The sequence below is a fragment of the Hippoglossus hippoglossus genome, chromosome 16 (assembly GCF_009819705.1).
Source record: "Hippoglossus hippoglossus isolate fHipHip1 chromosome 16, fHipHip1.pri, whole genome shotgun sequence".
Lineage (NCBI taxonomy): Eukaryota > Metazoa > Chordata > Actinopteri > Pleuronectiformes > Pleuronectidae > Hippoglossus > Hippoglossus hippoglossus.
Genome location: NC_047166.1, coordinates 25,934,203 through 25,949,704, shown reverse-complemented (window position 1 = coordinate 25,949,704; position 15,502 = coordinate 25,934,203). Strand labels below are relative to the sequence as shown.

General features: G+C 40.0%; 1 protein-coding gene across 1 annotated transcript in view; it reads right to left on the bottom strand.

Moving 5' to 3' along the window:
* The window catches only part of LOC117776523 (vacuolar protein sorting-associated protein 13B-like), a 312,145-nt gene that overhangs the window by 108,555 nt on the left and 188,088 nt on the right, over nucleotides 1-15,502 (bottom strand). The window contains 1 exon segment of the mRNA XM_034610493.1: nucleotides 2,811-3,014. Within this exon segment, the coding sequence (XP_034466384.1) occupies nucleotides 2,811-3,014 (204 nt within the window).

Sequence of the window (15,502 nt, the reverse complement as noted above, 5' to 3'; positions counted from 1 at the left end):
GCATTGAATAGATAAAGTTGCATAACTGCCCTTCCTTGTGTATATTTATGCTTTTATATTGAGCCTTTAACCAAAATTACAAAAATAATAAATATGACCCTCCTAAGCATTTTTTTTGGAAGATATCAGGGTGGTAGATCTCGGCTTACACTGAGAATTAAAATGTGATCTTGGGCTCGAAAAGGTTGATGACCACTGGACTAGATGTTCCTTCCAGTTAATGATGCCTTGTGATAATGCATATTATGATTTGGCGCTATACAAATAAAATTGAATTGAATTGAATACTGTACACCAGTTGAGGGGAGTCAGAAGTGCAACCTTCATTCAGGATATTTGTATGTTTGTTTTGCATGCATAAATCAGTGGTTATATGAAATGTAATATTTTTCATAGGCTGTTTATATTGCTTAATTGATGGTTAATACGGCCCATAGGGGGAGCTAGTGGGTGCAGTACTCCGAGGTACCACACACGAGGAAGTCGTTTCCAGGGGGTGGGTCTGGAGAGTAAAAATCCAGTCTCGCGCAGCAGAATGTACAACATGCTGCAAATTAGCTGCTCACTTTCGGCTACCCATGGATCCTTTATGAAGAAGGTAGAGCGCTCCCACAACAGATTGAAATTGTCAGCAAAGCCAAGAATGTTCGCTAAGCAAGCGGACTGGAGCCAGCTTTTGAGACTGAGTATGGCTCAACTCCATGGTCCAGTGTGGGCATAGGACCAGATATAAAGACAGATTTACCGCAAGTCTTCAGGAAGTTAAAAAGGTGATTGAAATCGTTTGAAAGCCGTGTTTGTTGGTTCCCACTTGAACTATAACTCGGGTTAAGAATGATGTGAGTGAGCACGATAGCCTCGGGAGCTCTTTAAGGATGACTGCGACTGTGGCTCTAGGGATGCAATAAGTGACTGCATTAAAGAAGTAGACTTTCCTAATTATGGAATCGCCACTATAAGTGTTTGTGTGGAGAAGAGGGGGCAAGTAGAAACCACCTGTGGGTTCTCAGGGCAGGACACAACCCGATCCGCCACCACGTTGTGTGTGAAAGCCATTGACTGAGGAAGTGGTGACTGTGCAGGTGAGCGTTGTGAGGAGGGAATGACTCCAGACTTGGATGAAGTATTCTCTCCCAGCTCAGGACAGGGAAGAGATCCAGAGCGTTTGAGAACAGCCTCCGCTGAGTCGATTTACCCGTCAATCGCTGTATTACACAAGTTTTGAAGAGTGATCCTGAGAGGGGAGATCAAGTGTCGCAGGCTAATCTGCTGGATGTGCCAGAGATGCATCAGACAAGGCAGTGAAGCGGTTGGAAAGATTAAGTTGAGGTGGTGAAACAGCCCCACCAGATCCCCTCTTACGCATGCGGACTACAACCTCAGCCCAAGAGGACTGGTGGTTTGGAGTAGAGAAGGATGAAAGCCTGGGACAGGTCCCAGAGAACTGTGTCAGGGATCTTTGGCTGGAGTATTTTGTTCTGCTTTTCAAACAGAGTCTCTATTGCACAGTTCATCCGAAAGCCGCCGGATGTCCTCCTGCTTCTTCTTTGTTTGGTTTATTGGCAGGTAGCAACCAACATCAAGCTGCATTACCACCATCTACTGCGTCTTCTTCTTCTTTTTCTTCTTAAAACTTCTTCTTGCACCATAACCGGGTTATGTGGATGTCCATGTATATAATTGTCCATGGACATCCACACGACCATAAGGATGTCCTCCTTAAGGTCAGTAATCTTTTTATTAGCTTTCTGAAGAGAGGCACAGTCACACGGCACAGATGGCATGATGTTTTGCTAGCTTAGATACAAGGCTAAGGAAGGTGAAAAGTGATGCTTGCAGGAGTAGGTAGCCAGCCTACCTGTCATCTCAGGATCCTGAGATTCGATGGCTGAGATGTGATGCTCTAAGTGTAAGAATATATTGTGGACTAAATATAATTGTTAAGTTAAAGCAGAGTGATGCTAGGTGGAAAAGACGTTGAGCCGAGGCTATGCTAGCAGGAACAGCAGGAGCAGGTAGCGTAAACTGCAACTCAAGATCCTGAGATCTGACTGATATAGACTATGTTCATAAGCTAGGATATTACCTGGTTGAGCACAAGAAATACGTGTGAATTTGGCAAATGTCGAGTTAGGACAGTCAAGACGAAGCTTCTCAAGTTGTAATAATAATAAAAATCTTGAACATGTCCAAAGTCAACTTAAAAAAATAATAAAGGAGCCATATATGTGTCTGTGGTTTGCACATCAATTGTTTGTACAAATCCATTTTGAAAATGTTGAGATATTTCCTTGGATAGGTGAACTATCTGACCTGCTGGTAATGTTACGACAAGAAGTCAGGGGATTACCAAAGTCATTAGTAATTATCTTCTGGAAACCATGAATGTCTGTGCAAAATGTTCATTGAATTTATGCTAAGATATTTCATTCTGGATCAAAAGTTGTGGACCAACCAACTGCCACTTCAGTGTTGAGTCATGCAGCTGCGGCTAAAAATAATGAAATAATGCACGTTTTACCCCCCAAAATGCTGCGAAACAAAAGGATACCATTGAGCATTTTGATAATGGAGTCAAAACAACAGTTTAACAAAAATGCCAATGAAAGTATTCTACTGATTATGTTAATAATCAATTATTATTAAGGCCATTCTTGGATCTTCGAAGTTTTGAGAAAAATATCTAGCTAGTTAAATGTATTATTTCAGCTTTCATTCATTTCCTATGCTCACGGCCTCTTATGCACTGGGCAGTTAACATTGTTGACAGTTAACAGATGACTTGTGTAGGTGCTTTAGTGTCTCCTAACCTGCTGGCCATGTTCCACTCCAGGGCTGGGTTCTGCGAGTTCCTCTCACTCTCTGCTGATACACCACCTTTTATTCCCTCCTTCTCTGGCTTAAGTTGCTCCCAATGAGCTGTTCCAATGGTGATGGACTGGAGATCGACCTGGTACTGACGGTCCTCCACCTCTGAACCTGGATCACGCAGGATGCCAAGGTTCAGTGCACGTCTGGAGGGAAGAGAGGGAAAAGGCTATTTGATTGGGTCAATAAAAATCATGTAGCATGCTAATAATCCTAGAAAGACCAGGTCAGGCTGAGACTTTGGGAAAGTGTACCTTGTTCACAACACATTGCAGGGTGTAGTGTCGTTACATTCAACAAGCATAAGTTCATGTACATGTATAAATTAATAATTAGTTCTTGCAGGGGTCACAATGGATCAGGGTGTACTTAATGTACTCATTTACAATAAAGCACATGACCCAAGGAGTAAACTAGGTAGTCTGTAGAGTGCCAGTAAAAAGGTCTTGGCAGTGGGCCCCAACAACTATTGACTTCATTCTTCCTTTTGCCTGCTCAGTGGTTTAGTGCCACACAATTCTTACAAGAGGATTTATGACAAACAGGCCTCAGGTGAAATAATTTGCCTTTTATAAAGTTCTGATTCATGCCATCTTATCATTGCCAGTAAACAAAGCTTAAGGCCCTGGCTTCATAACACAGTAGTGTAGTAGAGAGTGGGAATCTTACGGACTCTCTTTTTTCTATTTCTGTCTTCAGAAACACAGGACTTCTACAGAATACACAAACTGAACTATGGTAAAAAAAGATGTAGAGATAAGTCAGGAGTGGGCAGCGCTGTCTCTGAACTTCTACAGTCAAGTGAGTAAAACTGTCCCATCAGTGCCAAGAAAAAATGATGTCATCTATTTTGCCGGTGAGAGACAAGATCCTGACAAATTAACAAGGCAACAGGAATAATCAAAATTCAACATCTGCATATGACATCAGGGCTTTTGGTTCATTATGATATGTTTATTTGTGCTGGTGAGTTCAAATGAGAGCTTAAATGGTATAAATAAGGGCTTAAAATGGCTACAGATGTAGTGGCAGCATGAGTAGTTTTATTTGTTTCTGCAACGTCAATGGTAATTTTCATATAGCGTTTCCCCTCCGTAGCCACACTGGAAAGGCCTCTACCAGAGCGTGATGTTATGACAATAAGCACCAAGTACAAAAACAATGGCAATGGGAGATCAGAGGTGCATAACTGGATTTGTTGACATACAAACAAGTGAAACAGATCCTTAATCAACATTTGGAACCACATTTATCAACAGAGTATAATATAAATCAAACTTAGAGCCCTGTAAGTTTTGGGTGGGATGTGTCAGTCTAGATTCATTAGGGCTTTTGTAACAGTACCTCCATCACCCTCCCCAACCCCAAACTGTATTTTTCACATTAAACAAACCACAGTTACCTCATATGCTTTCCAAATTATCTCTTAACTTCAGCTTATTTAGGAGACTCTCTTACTCATAATCAACATTACATGGGAGTCTGCAGCCAAGTCGCTGCATTGCTGAGCAGCAGGGTCATCTCCAATGACATAAATAAATATGATAAACATTTGTCTTGGTCATGCAGCCAGTGGAAACCAGTGTGATTTAATATCAAAAGACATATTTCAGCCAATCACAGGAAACGAGAGCTTCATTTTTGACAAATGAGGAAGGGAGGAATTTTGGAAGTTCCCTTTGGGGTGCAATAATAATTGAAGCCAGATTTTCTTGTTGTACATGTGGGGGAAAACACTGGTGGTTTGACGTATCTGATTGGTCATGTAAAGACCACACTGCTTGGCCTAGAGGAATCAGAAAATACCAAGGGAAAGCATGTCACTCACTCTGCCAACCATATTCATTGAAATAGAAAAAAATAAATAAAATACAGAGCAAGGCAGGTGGAACACACCCTTCTGCTGAGTCTCTGGGTCTGCCATTACTAGACATCTGCCTGCCACTATCATGTGGTGACATGGTACATGATGACATGCCTTCTCGGCTGAGGAAGGCTAGGCGGTGGTGGGGGAGGCCTGGATTGGAGTTTGAAGAGGGAGAGAAATTCTCCTCAAACACAAGTACTTAGTTTTCCCCTTGTTCCTGAGCCAAACTTATTTTAATTGCAGGAAAAGACCACAGAAACATTATTTTTTTATGACAAAATTCTGCTATTTATAAAAATGGATCAAAAGCTCTGCAGCAAAAAATGCTCTGTTTCATGGCATTGACGGCTATTATTGTAAAAAACATCTCTCCCTCTTCTGACACAATTTAAATCCAATTTGAGTCTGAAAAGCCACTGGGCTGATTTTGCATCAGCGCTGAAATATGAGGGCTCCAATCCAATATTATTATGGCCCGAAGTAAAAGACTCCATCTAATTCAAGCCCCAAGTTCCTCAAGTGGAAAACACACAAAATAGTGAAGACATGGCAATGTTATGTATCTAAAATGCAAAACTTGGAAAGAGAGATTCACTAGAACGTCATCATGGAGAAAAAGGCTTATCATGTGACCAATTCCTCTGGAAGATGGACAGACAAATTTGCAAATAGGCAATTAATTGCACTTTATGTTCTTCTGTTCAGGAATCTTTGGGTCTATGCATGTGCTGGGCAGAGCATCAGTCATGATTTGTGGTATGAGACTGACTTGTAAGGAAGACTGAGTATTTAACCTGTTGCAGATTTGGGATTGTTTGGTGAAGTGGTCATCGGATTTGAGGAGGAACCCTCTGGGCACACAAATAACACATCAGTTAATAATAAGTTAATAATTAGCTAATTAAGATAAACAACAAATAAGCTCATGCAGACTCACACAGCTGGTCCTTGCCACGGTGGTATTAGGTGTAACCAGTAAGGGATTTACTTTGCTGCTGCACACAGCTGTGTTGAAATAACATGCAGACTTGGAATATAAAACTTGCATGATAGGAGAGAATGATTTGTAAAAAGAAAAAGAAAATATAGTTTGTGTTATTGAGACAGAGCCATTGAGTAAATAAGAAAAAAACGTTTGTTGAAAAAGAGCGAAAGTGGAATCTTGTGAGAGCCTGATTACCATGCTGAGGTTTTGAAGGCTAACAGTGGTTCAAGGTTGTAAAACAAACCACAGTGGGATCTGGTTGAGGTTCAGGGCTTGATGGTAAGAGTGTGGGAGCCGTGGGCTGTAATAAAGCCTCTTGCCGAGAGGATCCTGTGGGGCAGGGTGTCTCATGGCACTTGCCTTTCAATGGCCTCCCACCTCCCCCACTCAACCACACCCTCCACATCCCCTGGCCCAGGCCAGTGGGGCAGGAAGCACCGGGGTAATACCAAGTGCCGCTGGCTCCTGGATCTCGTCACTCTGAAACCCGCAACCTGAACCCACAACCCCAGACCTGTTTTTCACTTCATTTCCTCAACAATCACATGTAATATATGTCTACTTACACGTTCAACAGGGGCAGAAGTGGATGTAAATGTGTATGTGTGTGTTTGTTCCTGTAAGTATGTGTCAAAGAGAGCTGAGGCCCTCTGCTACTGCTCTCTGTGTTAAACATACATACTGAGTAGAAATTTCGTTGAGATCTCAGACTTCATTTGACCAAGTCAAGCTAAATAGATCTGTACAAAGTGGTACTTTGTACTATTTTTACGAGTCATGAGTGTTCATGTTCATGTTCTTTTGTTTTGAGCAGAGCCCAACTAATTTATAGTTGAACTGAAAGAACAAATGCCTCGGAAACACGAAAAAACAAGCTAGCTGTGCCATTGAAATAAATGTAACCACTTTTCCAAACGCTAAAGTAACATCCAAAAGGAGTGTTGTGTGAAACCAACATAGATACTTACATTCTAAAAAAAGAAAATGGGGTTTTGATGTTCTTTCCCTGTGGCTTGAAATGTCATTAGCCAAACACCATTAGCACCCAGCAACTCTCCATGGTATTTCTGTTGTGGAGAGGCCAAAGCTTCACATTGGCTTCTCAATCAGTTTACCATGACTCCCAGTGGCTTAAAGTGGAGTCCCACTGGGCCTGTTTGTGTGCCGAGGGGGAATTCATAAGCATTATGATTCATGAAACTTGCAATTACTTAGTAAGTTAAGCACCCCGGCCTACGGTGGTCCACTCTGAATTGCCAGAAGTTCGGCAGCTTCTGAGATGTGGATTTATAACCCTAGTCAAGTCCAATTGCTGTTAATTTGCATCTACCAATTACAGTAATTAGGGTTTTGAATTTGATTGCTGAGCAGCCCTTTGAGTGAGAGGGGAAAATTATGTTGTGGAAGAAGGCAAGTCAGCAGAATAAGAGACTTGAGGACTTTTATGCTGTTGCTACTAAAAAGATGTTTGATGCCTGGAGCTTTTCTAACAGAAGTAAAAAATACTAAATACAAAACAACAAAATTTCCAAGACAACAAGGTTGTAACAAAGCCTCCATTTTGTCAATTAGCAGTAACAAAGGTCTTCTTATGGACATTTTAAGAACAAGACAACACATTACTATCTATGACTGAATTTATTTTTTTGCTGACGTGATGCACAATAAATTGAAATAGCCACTTTTCTGCATAGTGTCAAGGCTTATATGTACTGACAAATTCCCAAGACCAAACTCAATAATCTTTGCTTTTGTAGCGTTTCTAGCCTGACAGCATTACTCATCTCCACTGCTGCTAACAGAAGCCTGTTATCCATTAGGCTGATTGCACTTTTAGACACTCATACTCGACTAGTTGTATCATATTTGAATAAGATCTGACGAGGAAAGTATTGCTCCTATACAATCTCTCCTGACAATATAAGCAGGGCTCATCTTAAGTTCACACCATCATCATGACACTGGTGCATGATAGTAAAACCTTAAGAGAAAGTACGACGGAAGAAGCCTCCTTATTTACAATGACATGGTATATACGAAAAGTTAGTGTTTGGACTTTGATTTGAACATATCTTGATTGCAGGAGTCATTTATCTCCATGCAGTTTCCATGTCAGAAAAGTTCTGAAGAAACCGGCTAACATGTGCTTGCCATGATGGCCTGTTAAAGATGTCAGTCTGGCCAGTTTAATTAATATGCTCATCATGCACTAATTCAAAACCTGCTTCTTGCATCATTGTTGCAAAGACACCACGTGTGAAGATTACACAGATATTTCCTTTGGCTTCTACTGGTGTATTTCATGGAATTCACACATGCCAGAGACTATACAAATTAGACTGCTAATCCTTCATCATACTCAATGATTCATTGTGCAGTAAAAATATAGTTTGCTACAATCACATGCTGGATACGGACTCATTTATTAACACATTACATCAAAAAGTATTTTTAAAGCTATATAATATCACATATCGTTGGCGGAACATCAGTCAAAATGTTGACACAACTCCAAACTTAGAAGTCACTCTCAAGTACTCTGCATCAAACTAACGGCACAGATGTTGTCCTCATCTCCACTGCTTCTGTTCTGCTTAGCTTTAGCTTTTAACACACACACACACACGCACACACGCATGCACGCACACACAAGGTCTGTATATCTTTAACTCTCTTCTCCTGCTTCTGCTTGCATGTAACCACGCATGGAACATTCTTTAGTAACAGGGACAGTCTCTGACTTTTTAGGGGCACTGACTTCTCACTGGATTCTTTTATACAGTAGGTACATCTGTGGAGTATCCACACAGAAAGGCACCACGGATCCTCATTTGGGAAAACTGGAGTTGTGGCTGCTGCAGAAATCACTGACAGGTTTGTGTGTGCATCTGTGTGTGCACACTATGTCTGTCTTAGATCTTCTACAGTAGACGCTCGTGAAGCTGCTGCTGAGAATTACTACGAGTCATCTATGTGAGTGCGCGTCACTGCAGGACAAAGCTACCATTTTCCCCAAGAAAATGAATGGGTCAGTGCTTGTGAAATCACTTCCTCTGTTCGCAGTAACAGATTTGAGATGCTTCCTCCCTGCTGTGAAACTGTACATAATGCTGCTTTTATAAAACATGTCAGGCAGAGTTTTAGCAGCAAGTCCCTGATGCAGAGGTGTGAAGGGAATGCCTCGCTGACTTCCTCAGACCTCTGATTGAAACCAGATTTGTGTCCCCACCAAGCAATTTCAAAATGATGTAATCTTACCGCCATTTTAATTTGAAAGGCCTTATCTTTAACTAATTGCTAAGCACATGAGTGGAGTAGATTATTCATAACTGGCTACAGTGAGGAACATGGCAGGGGAGGTCAAGGATCTGGCTTGCCCTCATATGCATTCATTTTCTTCAAGTTTAAGAAGAACAGACACATGCCTTAATGCTACTTTAACTCTAACTAAAGGAAAATAATACTTTTGCTGGAGTCAAAATTCAAACCCTGTCACTGGTGTCTTGCAAAGCACTGGCTGTGTCTAATGGTGACAGACAACACCTGAAGTGAATCAAACATTCATCAGAATCACCCAATTAAATGATTTATTCCTACTGATGCAGCTGTTATATTGTCCTCATGCTGCATCAGATATATCGTCCAGGGTGGACACGGTTACCGGTTTCATGTTAAACAATAGTACAATTCTAGATGGTTGGCATAACTGTATTATTTTATAACAATTCACAATACTGCACTTGATTACCGCACTTATAATAACATTAATAATTATTTGTTTTATAAAAGTGTTTAAATGTATGTACCAGTACTTTTCAAACATTTTGGCCATAACCCCAAAAATACCATGATAATGATACTCCTCATTATTCCCAAATCTTATAAGAGGCATAAAAACACACATAAATACCAAAACTGTAAATGCATTACACATTAAAATATAATGCTTCGCATGTACAGGCACATGCAATAAAAATCCACCCTATGATATGAGTCTGAAACCAAGATGGTTACAGTCTTCAGAGCATTCCTGGTGATTAACTTCGGCACATAAATTGTTCAGCTCATGCTCTGGCGAGGAGGGTGTTTTATGGAGCTGTAAAATTAGACTCCATTTATGGAACCAACAGCAAGAGCCACTACTGTTTTTTTGCACTTGATATTGATTAAGCGTTTCAGTAATGCTAAGCTGGTTCACATTAGTGTACATATGGACATTTGTATATGTTTGAAGATGCTCATTTTTATCTGTGAGATGAAGGTCTTTGGCAGAGTACTTTGAAGTTGATTACAAGTTGTTTACAGCAATTATTGAATTCTGACAAATGTTTGAAGCAACAGAATTACATGTCAAGGTCTTATCCTTCTTTGGATAAAGAATGAAAATTTTCCGAAACAACGTAAGGGAAATGATGACCATATCTGATTAGGTTAATGTATGCTACAGGTTTAGAAGACAGGCTGAACAAACATGTAATCAGATAGCTAAAACAGTAGGTCCTACTTGTACACGTTTGCCTTGACCTTAAACAACATTTTGTTCTAATTCAAATTTCCTTCCAGCAACAAAAGACAGAATGAAACAAAATACAATGACTTGCTGCTGGAAGCTCCTACATAATAGAATTAAAAACTTATGTCTAAATCACAAGCTTTAAGGGGAGCCAGGTTGCACTTATAGAATGTGAGAGCAGATGAGACGCTTGGTGCTGTCCAAGACTTCAGGAATACAACCGCTTTCTCATGAGATAGTGTCCAAATGTTTTATATCAGCAAGGAAAAACAGCATAAAATAATTACAATAATCTGGGGCACACATGCTTCCTACATCAGCTAATTTCTCCTCCTCTGTGAAGAACTGCAGAGCCAGTGTTTATAATTCGGAAGTGGATCTTGCATTTATCCATACCGCCAAGTGTGTTTATAAAAAGTGACATTTCTGTATGAGAGACCCCCCCCTCCCCCCATCTGAATAAATCACATGGGGGGAGTGAACTCTGTGTTCTTATATGATTCCACAAGTGATTTTGATTTGAGGAGGAGAGGGAGGGAAGAATGGAGAAAAGGTAAAGAAATTGATTAGAATAGGACTTAAACAAAAAGACTAACTATATTTAAAATCAAGAAATGCAAATGTAGCAAAAACTAGAGGTAAAAGATGGAGATTAAGACTGTAGACTAAGATTAATACAACAAATCTGAGTCTGACAATGTAAACTGAAGGTAAATGGTTTAAGTAGAAACCTGGGAGAAAGTTATACGTACTGGAACTAAGATTTGAAACTTAAGTTTCTGTTTTGAAATCGTCTCTCAAAACTTACTTTTATTTGATTGTTTTTAGCTATTATTTATGTTTCTTATTTTAAAATTATATTGTAATATTTATCTCTTGCTTTGGTTTTTTTTACATTATGTATTATATCACTTATTGTGTTTGATTTGAGATATTGTAGTATATTATTTACCATATTTGATTTTAGATTACATTCTTGTTTCTATTTGTGAAGCACTTTGTACAGTTTATTGCCATTCACCCATTCACACACACATTCATACAGTGCATCTATGAGCAGCCCTTTTTTTTCCTATGAGGGGTAATTCGGGGTTCAGCATCTTGCCCAGGGACACTTCGACATGCAGATAGGGATAACTGGGATCGAATTGCTGACCTTCTGGTTGCAGTCTACCGCTCTACCCCTCAGCCACAGCCGCCCATGTCCAAATGCGCAAATGTGCTATATCAATAAAGTTATTGATATAAAATCCAGCAAAAAAGTGTCTGAGTAAGCAATGGCAGCAGAACAGTAAGCTATTGTTTAATTTATCTTTCATGTCTGTGCTTTTTCTGATGTGACCTTTCAAAAGATTTGTCTGAGTTATTCAAGAGCTACTATGCTTAAGGATACTTAAAAATTATGTGGCTGCCATCATAACACCTATAACTGAATCAACAATCTACAACAGAGAAGCAAACAAACTATAATTCCTCCAATTAAAATATCACAAAACATGTGAACACAAATCACAACCAAAGATTGCTGTGACTGGCTCTGTTGTGTGAAGTGTTAAACATGTCATCACAACATACCACTGCTTAAATTGTTAGTTAAATGAATCAAATGATTTGTGGTTTAAGTGAAGCCAAAGCCGTCCTCACTTCCTGTATGGAAATATAGCAAAGATTATGACCAACAGGCAGAAACTTCACATGAAAAGAGGTTAGGTGTAACTGGAATCCCCTACAACCGTCAAACAGGTTGATGAAACGGCTTCATATCAGAGAGCTTCATCAGGCCAGAGCTGGAATAAAGGCTGCGTTCAATCAGCCTCATCTGGAGCCCGTCATACTTTACATGTGGAATGACAGTGTTCTCTAGGAATCAGCCTGAGTCTGGGTGTTTGGTGTATTTTCTGGCACTGCACCTTGTTCCAATAAGGAGGAGGGGCCATGCAGAATGTTAGAACCATAAAAAGGAGAGAAGCTAACAGAGATAAAACTCATAGAAAGTAATAGAGAGTAAAGACTGTTTCTGCAGGGAATGAGTGGAAAGGAAGACACTGCAATGAAAAATAATGAGAGGTGTGGAAGATAATCTTCATGTTGAATACCACACCTTTGTTCCTTGTTTTCCACTGTCTTTAATACTTTATCTACACTTTATCTTCACATAATTCCCTCCCCATTATGTTTCAACTTATCTTTAAATTTTCTCCTCCAATCACTCCTCCCTCTCCTAATATCTTATTGCTTTTTCTCCTCCAGTCAGTGTTTTGATACAGCGACAGAACAGTGAGGAGGAAGTGGCCTTTGCGGGCCAGGCTCCTGACAAACCACTCAACTCTAAACAGGCAGTGCTGTGAAAATATGGCATTCAAACAACACAATGCCAAAACTTCTGACTGCCATCCACACAGCTGCAGGCACTGAGAACATTTAATGGGGAAAAAAACAAAGAGAAAGAAATGGAAAGAAAAAAGGGACAAACTAATAAAAGAAAACATGCAAAACAGAGCTACAGCGGTGTCTGCACTGAGCTGGCAACTGGGCTGCATGGGCCCTGGTTTTATTAGAAGGAACTGAGAGATGAAAACACGACAGCCCCCTGTGCCTCTGTGGAATAGACGTTTATAACCCCTTAGGTCTTAAAGGTACAAGGCTGCATGGAGACAAACTGTGTCAGAAGGAAGGTAGGAAGGAAAGAAGGAATGGAAGGAAGGAAGGAAGGAAGGAAGGAAGGAAGGATAAAAGAAGGAAAGAAGGAAAGACGGAAAGAAGGAAAGAAGGAAAGAAGAAAGTAGGGAATGATGGAAGCAAGCAAGCAGAAAAAGAAGGAATGAAGGATGGAAGCAAGAAAAGAAGCAAGCAAGAAAGGCAGGAATGAAGGAAGCAAGTAAGCAAGGACGGAAGAAAGTAAAAGAAGAAAGGAGGCAAGCAAGCAAGCAAGTAAGGAAGCAAGCAAGCATCACGCAAGCAAGGGAGGAAGGATGGGAGAACTGAAGGAAGCAAGGAAGGAAGGAAGGAAGGAAGGAAGGAAGGAAGGAAGGAAGGAGTCTGAGTAGTGCTTCTGTTGAGCAGAAAATGTGTAGCAAAGAGTCCAGGTGTAAAAAATTAGAGGAGATGGCACATCAAACAAGCCTGTGTTCAGCCTCTTTCCGGTAGCCCTGGTGGCAGGAAATGCTGAACAGCATCCTGTAAGCTGACCAGAGAGAGACAGATGAGAGGGAGCAACAAGGAGCAAAGTAAAGTGGGAGGTGAAGAACAGAAGAGGGTAGATGTAGAAAAACATCCTGCAGAGGAGAGGGAGATTAGGCGACAGACAGGGGGTTGAGGAACATGGAAAGAAAGTGTAGCATGAAGAGGAACAGAGGAGAAACAAGGGAGGGAGAAACAGGGCTGAGAAGAAGGGAGCACGTAAAGAGAAGGGGGAGAAGCAAAGAGAGGCTAAAAAGGTAAGACAGGAAACAACATCCTGTGTGATTGAACGTGGGAGGAGGAGAAAAGGAGAAGTGTGTTGTAGGGACACATGATGATTGAATCACACTGAGGAAAAATACAAAACAGGCATACAAATGAGGAGTTGAACTACAGGCCGGGTGGGTGGAGAGGAAGAGGAATTAATTAAAGGCAAAGAAAAATAAATTCATGGCAGAAAGCATCATGGAGAGAGTACATCAAACTATTTGTTGGGCTTCAAAGATCAATTTTAAATTAGATTTATTTTTAAAAGGGAAAAAATACAAACCATGGAGCAAACAGATAATAAAAAGTGAGCCTTCCCTCAAGTGTTCATGCACAGTTAGATTTTATTTCATAAAACTAATAAGTGCAAATAAAAATAAAACAGTAACTGTGGCAAAATACAAAATAAACAGGGAAAAAGTTAAGATTTTAAATGTACCACTCTTATTGATACAGCTTACTTATCTAGTACTTTAACAAATCTTTTGTCAGTTCTTCAGTTATTATTTTCAAAGAGAAGAAGATTGATTTATTTTCTTTAATATAAATTGCTCTTCAGTAACAAACTGTAAAAGCATTGTTTTTTTAATTTTCAGACACTATGCGATTATTTAAAGGTCAAATAAATAAAATACACAAAAAAACATGTTTTTAACCAATTACTATTATAAACTCAAATTGTTTGCAGCCCACACATAATTAAATCCACCCTTTTAATACCTGAAGGGGAAAATGACAGTATGCTAGATGTTACCTCAGATTTTTCCTGTTTCCTCATTTACATGCAAAAGTCTTGTTGCAATGAGCATTGTCAGCATCAACTTGTGAAGTGTAACTGCACTTAACAGTTGTCACTAAAAGCAGGTTGTATTTGTATTTCTGCCCCCCAGAAACGATAGACAGGACAGGGAAGTTTACAGATTGTGTGTGTGTGTGAGAGTGAGACTGCATCACATCGGTTTGTGAACCTTCTCTCTCACTGTGCTACATATCATACATGTGCATGTCAGCTGGATCTCTCCCTCTGCCTTCTCTTTAAAACAAAAAAACTTTTATGTGGCTTTAAAATACTAATAATATCAATCCATTACCAGGCTACACATTATGCAGGACCTGTGTGAACTGAGAGAAAAAAAGCTCCCTTCAAACTTTTCATTTGCCTTCTCATCTCAAGAGTTAATGGAAACCTATCAAGGGGCGAACAATGATTCTTTAAAAGCTGGATCCTCGTCATCACAGAGGAATGAAGAGAAGTCTTGCCAACAGTTGGACATTTAATTCAGCAGAAATATATGGTGCAAAGCATATTTGCTAAAGTTAATAATTTTTGCCGCGCTTACATGTGTGTAACTAGAGCCGTGCATGCGTGCAATGATAAAGTGACGGGGTGGGGTGTTGACTGGAGGTCTTATATGAGAGTGTGTGTGTGTGTGTGTGTGGTAAGTTATGGAGAGAAGAAAGGGGACCACCACAGTAGAGTTGTCTACATGGTGGCTTCACATTTCCCTTTGTGGTTCTCTCAAACCTGTGGCTGAAGTAATATGACTGACATTCACACACGCACACGTACACACGCATACATACACAGTCTATAAATTACAACACTTACAGGTATTATAGACCCATATATGGGTACATGTAAGTACTAATTCTACAAACGTCTGTGTGTATAAAGAACCCCTACGACATGCAGTATGTTCAATATTAATAAAAAATAAATAAACAAGCAACCAGCACTTATGTTGCCCTCCGTCATTGCAGAATCACTCTTATTTGACAAATTGCCTTCAAAGTAAAAGCATATCAATTGTTTTGTCGCTGC